Source organism: Cucurbita pepo, chromosome LG06 (assembly GCF_002806865.2).
Source record: "Cucurbita pepo subsp. pepo cultivar mu-cu-16 chromosome LG06, ASM280686v2, whole genome shotgun sequence".
Lineage (NCBI taxonomy): Eukaryota > Viridiplantae > Streptophyta > Magnoliopsida > Cucurbitales > Cucurbitaceae > Cucurbita > Cucurbita pepo.
The window spans coordinates 4124102-4132579 of record NC_036643.1 but is presented as its reverse complement, the minus strand read 5'-3'; the positions used below and the strand labels follow the sequence as shown (position 1 = coordinate 4132579).

The 8478-nt window shown below is 40.3% G+C and overlaps 2 protein-coding genes across 4 annotated transcripts; one reads left to right on the top strand and one right to left on the bottom strand.

Moving 5' to 3' along the window:
* Window positions 1-901: 901 nt before the first annotated feature.
* On the top strand, window positions 902-2705 carry LOC111796723 (basic leucine zipper 34-like). The gene is made up of 4 exons (XM_023679466.1): window positions 902-1516; window positions 1680-1770; window positions 1855-1981; window positions 2088-2705. Exons 1-4 carry the CDS (start codon window positions 933-935, stop codon window positions 2267-2269), a joined length of 984 nt encoding a protein of 327 aa, XP_023535234.1. The 5' UTR covers window positions 902-932; the 3' UTR covers window positions 2270-2705.
* Window positions 2706-3301: 596 nt separating this feature from the next.
* On the bottom strand, window positions 3302-8210 carry LOC111796576 (glutamate receptor 2.5-like). Of its 3 annotated transcripts, XM_023679256.1 has the most exons (6): window positions 7859-8210; window positions 7288-7775; window positions 5026-6269; window positions 4618-4930; window positions 4132-4529; window positions 3653-4051 (listed from the first exon to the last, which is right to left on the bottom strand). In XM_023679256.1, the coding sequence occupies exons 2-6, from the start codon at window positions 7553-7555 to the stop codon at window positions 3653-3655; spliced, it is 2622 nt and encodes an 873-aa protein (XP_023535024.1). In that variant the 5' UTR covers window positions 7556-7775; window positions 7859-8210. The 3 variants fall into 3 exon arrangements, with proteins under 3 accessions (XP_023535025.1, XP_023535026.1, XP_023535024.1); XM_023679257.1 differs by lacking the exon at window positions 7859-8210 and having other exon boundaries at window positions 3302-4051; window positions 7288-7555; XM_023679258.1 differs by lacking the exons at window positions 7288-7775; window positions 7859-8210 and adding an exon at window positions 6362-6449 and having other exon boundaries at window positions 3302-4051.
* Window positions 8211-8478: the final 268 nt, after the last annotated feature.

Here is an 8478-nt window from a genome sequence, read left to right as displayed (position 1 = left end):
AAAAAAAAAAAAAAAAAAAAAAAAAAAAAAAAAAAAAAAAAAAGGAAAAAATAAATAAGAATGGCCTGTGTTGTATCCACCCCTCCCCACAGCTGTTGCTAGCTGTCCCTAATCCCACCCCCATGTGACCCACTTTCCCCCCTCTCTCTTCCTATGCCTTTGGGGTCTTGAATTCAATTACATCAAAGTAAATTTAAAAAAAATGCTAAGATATTCTCGTGACATTGTCTATTTTGAGCCTAAGCTCGAAAAGGTATATTCTTTACGTATAAACTCATGATTTAACCCTTAATTAGTCGACGTGGGATTTCTTTTGTAACAACCCAAGTCCACCACTAGTAAATTGTGAGATCCTTCATTGGTTGGAGAGGAGAACGAAACCTTGTTTATAAGAGCGTGGAAACCTCTCCTTAGCAGATACGTTTTAAACTATAATGGGTCAAAGCAGACAAACAATATCTGCAAACAGTGGGCTTTGATTGTTACAAATGATATTAGATCCAGTGGGCCGTAGGGGGTGAATTGTGAGGTCACGTATCGATTGGGAAGGGGAAGTGGGGTTGGATAAACATTCCAAGGGTGTGGAAACCTAATCAAGACACATTTTAAAAACCTTGAGAGAAAGTCTATTATAGAGGAAAGTATAAGGAAGACAATATCTGCTAGCACTAGACTTGTACCATTACACATGATATTAGAGCGGGCGTGTGCGAGCGAGAACGTTGAGTCCTCAAAAGAGTAGATTGTGAGATCCCACGTCCAGGTCGGGGAGGTGGTTAAAGTCATGTTTTTTAATTCTTTCACTAAACCCACTTTGTTTTTTTCTCTTGAATTGGTAAAATTTGGGTGTAATTGGTGATTATGAGTGCACCATTATAAACACCAATTCCCTGTATATGAATGCCAGTGTGTGTCTTAAATTATATACCAATATGGCTCAATTTCCCCCAAAAATACCATCTTTCCCTCAAAATTGGCCTCATTTTCCTCCACCTTCAATGCCCAACTTTTCTCCATCTCCTCCGCCCCACCCACCGCCCTCCGCCCACCATACCTCCTCCTGGGTCGACGACTTTCTCGACTTCTCCACCGCCCGTCGCGGCCTTCACCGGAGATCCATTAGCGACTCCATAGCCTTCCTCGAAACCCCATTTTCCGATGAATGTCGCAACTCCTCCTCCTCCTCCGCCGCCGCCGCCGCTTCCGCCTCCGCCCTTCTACATGCTCCTCCTCCCTTCGACCGCCTTGACGACGACCAACTCATGTCCATGTTTTCCGATGACATTTCCATGCCGCTTCCGCCCTCGTCGTCGAATCCCTCCACCCCCTCTGACCAGAATAGTAACAACGACGAGAAAACAACCCCGTCGGAACACCCACCCCCTCCTCCACATCAGTTGAAGAATGAACCTGGTGAAGTCGAAAGCTCCCCTTGTCAACTACCGCAGCTATCTCAACCTCCGCCGTCCTCCGCCGCCGCCGGCGATAACACCATTGATCCCAAGCGAGTTAAGAGGTAATCAATCCCATAAATCAATCAATTCCAAAAAAAAACACACACACACACACAATTTAAAACAATATTTTTAATAACCTTCTAATTAATTTATGATCATAGCCACTACGTAATTAATAACATAATTAGGAAAATTAATGATTAGTGTTGTAATTTTTTTCAGAATTTTAGCGAATCGACAATCAGCACAAAGGTCGAGAGTCAGAAAATTACAATACATTTCTGAGCTCGAGCGGAGTGTAACTTCATTACAGGTACGGATAATTTCTTTTTTTTTTTTTTAATTAATTAATCGTTAATCATAATTAATTAAGTTTAATTATTGGGTATTATGGCAGACTGAAGTATCAGCATTGTCCCCAAGAGTGGCATTTTTAGACCACCAAAGATTGATTCTAAACGTTGATAACAGTGCTCTGAAGCAGAGGATTGCAGCCTTGGCTCAAGATAAGATTTTCAAAGATGGTAATTTTATTATTTATTTAAAAAAAAAAACCCTTTTTTTTAATATATAATTCAATTTTAAAAAATGGTTTTTTTTTTTTTTTTTTTTTTTAATAATTTTTTTCAGCTCATCAAGAGGCATTGAAGAAAGAAATAGAGAGATTGAGGCAAGTTTACCACCAACAAAGTTTGAAGAAAATGGGCAGCAATCAAAACGGGGTGGCGGCGCCGCCGCAGCAGCCACCGTCTTCAGGGGAAGGTGCTCCGCCGCAAGCGGCTGTGACGGAGAAAGAGCAGGCTGTAAGTTGACTGTGGAGTGAACGAATGAATGAATGCTAACAAAATGGACGGACTTCTTCACGTGATTTGCTTCCAATTTCCACTTGGATGTTTACGTGGTGGGGCCCACTTGACAGCTCGATATTCAACGGTCAGCCTGTTGACACGTGGATGAACATGTTTTTTTTTTATAATTTTTTTTTAACCCCAAAATGGAAAAAAAAAAGAAAAGAAAAGAAAAAGAAATAACTATCGGTGTGGATCTGTTGGGGCAACTGACAGCTGGCTTTCTTTTACTATTTTTTTAAGATAGAATTTTTATTATTTTTTTTATTAAAAAAAAAAAGATTATTGGGTTTTATTTTAATTTTTTAAGGGTGGATTTATTAATTGGATTAATTAATGTATTCAGCAGACATTGTCAGGAATTGTTTGAATCTTTATTTTATTATATGCTTTTCTTCTCTAGCTGCTCCAAATTATGTGAAGATGTTCTTTATTATTATTTTATTTATGATATTTTTCTATTTTTTAGCATTTCAAAATTAATTAACTCATTAATATAAATATGTATCGACCTAAGTTCATAATTTGAAATGCAGATTCCACACATAGTCTTGAAATTTCCTCGCTCGTAAACAGGCCTCATTAAAAAATGAGAACTCAACCAGTTCCAACAACTATATCTACCGGATGAGGGTGAATATAGGTAGAGACCAGATCGCTTGGTTCGAGGACCCGTTGGTCAAAGGAAATGGGAGGTTCTAATGCTGGGACAGAGCCATATGACAAAGAGAGTGTATACTCTTGAACTTCAGGGTGTTATGCACTTACAACCTCATCCTATCACCTTATGGAATAGTCATCAATTCGTATATTGAATTCATCTTTGAGGATCGATAGAGAGAAGAAGAAAACCAAAATGAAACAATAGCGAGATATGTTTCGGCAACTACTCATAAATTCGAGGATAAAATGTTATCGAACTACAAGTTACGATCGATATCGAATGTATCTTGAACATGGGAAGTTACAGAAAGTATTTCACGAGATGGAGATGGAAAAGATTGATACTCAACAATCGTTAATCTTTCGATAGTCTAAATGTTAGAACATGTCAGTCTGAATCTAAAAGACAGAGTAAGGCATTAAATTTTTACATTCTTACTAAGACTTCAAGCTACCCTTTACAGCTGTACATTATTTGCATCAGGTATCACAATTTTCTAAATATGAATTCGCAAGTGTGTCGTGCGTGAAGTTATTCAAGACAATCGTCGGTTGCGGTTCGTCGCTTACACGTCAAGAAAACGGCCTCCTGTGCTTTCCCCAGGATACTCCAAATTCAGGAGTCTAAGAGTCTATAAAACGTTCTTGATGGAAAAGAATGTGAATGAAAGATCTCACTGTTTTCTAGACCTGAATTCGCAAGTTCGTGTTGTGCACAAAGTTATACGAGGCAGTCGTCGTTTGCAGTTCGTCGCATACTCGTCGAGAAGGCGACCTCCTATGCTTTCCCCAGTGTCTCATTACAGCTATCATTAATCTCCAGATAGCGTTCTGATGAAAACTAGAGCTATGGGCATTAAAGATGAACAATGTGAGAGCTATTGTTGATACTCCTCCACTCAATACAAACAGTATAAAGAAGCTGTTGGGGCAGAGGCGTGAACCTTCCTCCTTTGCATCATCATCCTCACATGTCTCATTACCAATCATGCTATCTTCCAAAGCTTTGAACTTCCCAGTTTCAGATACCTTAAGCAATGCTTCGTTGATATCCGTTACCAACGGCGAGCCTCGTGGAAACGCCTGCACGACAGCACAAAGCATAGTTCAGAGTATTTACATATGATATGAAAAACAAGGGAATAGCAGCAACAAGGACATACAAATCCAAATCCTCCAACTTTGTAGGTTGGCCCAGAAATCATGAACTCCCTGCAAAATCTAGCAAGGAATATTTTCACAAAAGGGACTTCAAGAAAAGCAGCTGATATCTCCTGGTTTCTGAGAGCTTCAGAAAGATTGTCAGGTGTGGAGTAGTTCTTTATGTTTTCGGGTCGGAAGTGTAAAACTTCTTCCAAATATCTTTTGACAAAGGATCCTTTACCATATCCGACTAAAGCGTTTGCCCTTTGGAGCGTTTCGATATTCGATATAGTCGGTTCGAGTCTTTGAATAGTGAGCATGCTTGTAAGATTCGCGGTATATATTTGAGTTATCACGAGCGCCATAAACAACCAAACCACCATGGTCATCCGTGAAAGGTTACTATGCAGCATGTTACCTTTGGTAAACAAAAACAAGCCAATATGATGTGTTAGATTATATGTTTTCCCCCACAAATGCAGAACAAACACTCGTTAGCTGTGTACCATGTAGTGAGAAGAGAGTCGTGAAGGATGAGCAAAGCATGGTGCCAGCGTGATTAAACATCGAACCGTCGTGACATGGATAGCGACTTCGTTCTATGAACCAGACTACAAAGCCATTGTAGGCATTTATCATAGCAATTGCAATCCACATGGTTAATGTAAAGGGCTTTGTGAACAACAATGATCTGTTGCTTTTGTCTTTTCTGGTAGGAACTATCATCACCAGTCCTTCTTCGGAGTAAGGATGTGTAAAGTCGGCGTGGTCGTAGCGTCGTGATATTATGGCGATATCACCGACAGCTGCATCGAAGTTCTTCATAGACAAGCAGAATAAGGAAAGATTGTTAGTAGGAGAAACTCTTATATGCATGCAAAGAAAAGGAAGATGTTCTTGTAGTTTTTCCTTACCTTTAAGTAGATTTCATTCACCAAATCATCATATGAGCCATTGAAACGATAGAACTCGTACGACAGAGGGATGTGCAGGCTGTGTATGGTTTCTTTAAACAGATCAATTGCAAGTCCTTTGAAGGTTAAATTGTTTCCCTTAGGATCTTCTTCCACTTGTACATACTGTTTGAACATGGAACCAGTTGGCACCCCAATTCTCAATGGATTGGCATCTGTTGGTACAACCCATCCCCTTGGAGTTTCCGAAGAACCACCAGGCCAAAACACTTGGCTAAGATCCTTCATCGACGAGTTAGACGACGAATTTTCCCTCGACTCTCGTGAGAACCCTGATTTATCAGACCAGAAGCCGAGCTCCCTATAAGTCCTTCCCATGATATTGATAATCTGAAATGTATCAGCTGGGGCTAACTTTCTATCCTTGAACTGAATCATTCCACTGAGTCCTTGAAAGTCAGTGAGCTTTATTTGTTCCAACAAGTCATTACCCTTTTCTTGGATTTCACTCATTGCCATAGCTGCTGTCATTGCAGCATCATAAGCCTGTACTGCATAGATACCAGGCTCGTGCTCGTCCTCATCAGAATGCTCTAATCTAAACCGTCTTCGGAACCGAAGATGAAACTCATGAAATGGAGGCTTGTCTTCATGGTAGAAGCGTTTGACTCCAACAACTCCTTGTAATACAGAGAAGATAGAAGCATTGAAAGAATGTGCAAGGCTTGTGAAAGAATCAGTAGTGATCCAAACGTAGCCATTTCCCATCATTCCCATCTCGTTTGCTGTCTCAAATAGACGCAATGCCAACTTGAATGGCAAATGAACTACAAAAACTCTGCTTGACCCTCTTCTTAGCCTCTCCAATTCTTTGGTGAATGAATCAGAATCAAATTGTGAGAGACCAACAAATTCACTTACTTCAGCTCCTACGTCTTTGAGGGCATGAACAAGATGAGGAAATATTTCAGTGGTTGAGAAATCTCTATCTTCATATATAACATTGACTAGGTGCCAATCCCATGAACCGATGATACCAGCTATGGCTCTCATTTGATTTAACTGGGAGGGAGAAGCTTGGACCAAGAATTTGAACCTCTCATTTGCCCACTTTGGTATTTCATTAGCTAACGTTAGAACCGGAGTCTGCTTCTCATTTCCGACCTCGGAAACTATGGATGTCGCTTCCCAGGTTTGAGGTCCTATAAGAACCTGAACTCGTTGCATACTGATGAGTTCTTTAGCTGCAAGTTCAACAACTTGGTTAGATTGTGCTAAAGTTATAAACTCACTTTGAAGCATAGGAAGTAGCTTGATTAAACCAAAGTGAACAAACCAGGAATCTTCATACTTCAAAATAGTTCGATGGATACGAACAAGAAGGCATTTTGTGAGATCCAACATCGGTTGAGGAGGAGAACGAAAGATTCTTTATAAGAGTGTGAAACCCTCTCCCTAGCAGACGCGATTTAAAAACCTTGAGGGAAAGCCTGGAACGGAAAGCACAAAGAGGACAATATCGGCTAGCGGTGGGCTTGGGCTATTACAAATGGTATCAAAGCCAGAAAATGGGCGATGTGTCAGCGAGGAGTTAAGCCCTGAAGGGGAGTGGACACAAGACGGTGTGTCGGGAAGGACGCTAGGCTCCGAAGGGGGTGGATTGTGAGATTCTATATGGTTGGGGAAGAGAACAAAACATTCTTTATAAGGGTGTGGAAATCTCTCTCTAGCAGACGCGTTTTAAAAACCTTGAGCGAAAGCCCGGGAGGGAAAACCTATAGAGAACAATATCTATTAGTAGTGGACTTAAGCCGTTACAAATGGTATCAAAGCCAAACACCAGGTGATGTGTCAGTGAGGAGGCTAAGCCCCGAAGAGGGGTGGACATGAGGCGGTGTGCCACCAAGGACGCTGGGCCCCGAATGGGGTGGATTGGGGAGTCCCACATCGATTGGAGAAGGGAACGAGTGTCAGCGAGGACGCTAAGCCTCGAAGGGGGTGGATTGTGAGATCCCACATCGGTGAACGAGTGTCAGCAAGGACACTGGGCCCCAAATGGGGAGTAGATTGTGAGATCCCACATGGTTGGGGAGGAGAACGAAACATTCTTTGTAAGGGTGTGAAAAACTCTCCCTATCATACGCGTTTTAAAAACTAAGGGGAAGTCCGGAAGGCAAAACCCAAAGAGGACAATATCTACTAGCGGTGGACATGAACCGTTACACATTCAATTAAGATTAAAGAAGAAATCTAAACTCTTACCTGCAAGAGCTGCAAGATTGGGATCACTTTTGTAGTCTCTGATAACAAGACTAAAGCTCTGATTCCTGGAGGAGTTAAAATCTTCAACAGCCATCTGCATAGCCAACATCTCTTCCTTACCAATCCTAGAACTCTCGTCTACAATGACCCCAATTCTGCCCTTTCCACTATCATCCATCGTCAAGTTCATGTTCCCTTCAGTTTCATGCCCCCAAGAAACTACCAAAGCAACCAAGAAGAAAGAAAACAGAGCAGGGAACAGTCCCATTTTTCATAAAGACATAAGCCCCCTATCCTTTATCTTGTAAGGCAACTAATAAGAACAATACATTTTTGGCTGACTAACTTCAGAGAGTTCTTGACTCTACCTAGAACAATGAGTGGATGAAGCTTGACAATCCCCTTTAAATTCTAAGAACCATGAAAAGGCATTGATTATTTGATAGCACTTTGGTAAATATAGTGTTCAGACAGCACAATGAAACAATCTACACCATTCAAACAACTCAATGAACAAAAAGAACTGAGAAAATGGATTCAAATCAGAAATTCCATTAGAAACAGAGGTTACCCATTTTGTGATCTCCATCTCAGATTCAATACAGAGCACAAGCATTAGAAGATATAAATGAGGGGAAAAGGAAGGAAACATTAGAAAGAAGATGAACAATATTCAAAGATGAAATAGAGACAAGAGTGAATAAATAATTAATAAACGATTGACTTTCCTGGTCGCGAGTCATCGCCATGGACGAGAATCTCTGAAGCTTGTTCGTAATATTCAAATGGGTAAGTTGAATCTTTCAAGCTTACTCCATTTTTTTTTCAAATTTCTTGAAGGGTTTTCGTAGATTTCTCCTTTGGACTTCGCCAGAGTTTGAGGAATTATTTTGGGCATTTAATCCCGTTCTTGTATGGCCATTTTTTCGTCAATGCTCTTGAGACTTGGTCTTAATTATGAACAATAAATTTTAAAATATTTTATCTTAAAGAATAATTAAACTTTTTTTTCTCCAAAAATCACATAAAAACTTTAGAATTATAGCGATGATCATTCAAATACACTTTTCACCGATGTGATGTGAAGCTGTAATCGGAATAAAAATACACTGCAATGGTTCTATCATAAACATATTCCTAGACAAATTATCTTTAGCTTCACCTTGTTCTCGAAAAAGACTAGCAATTTGT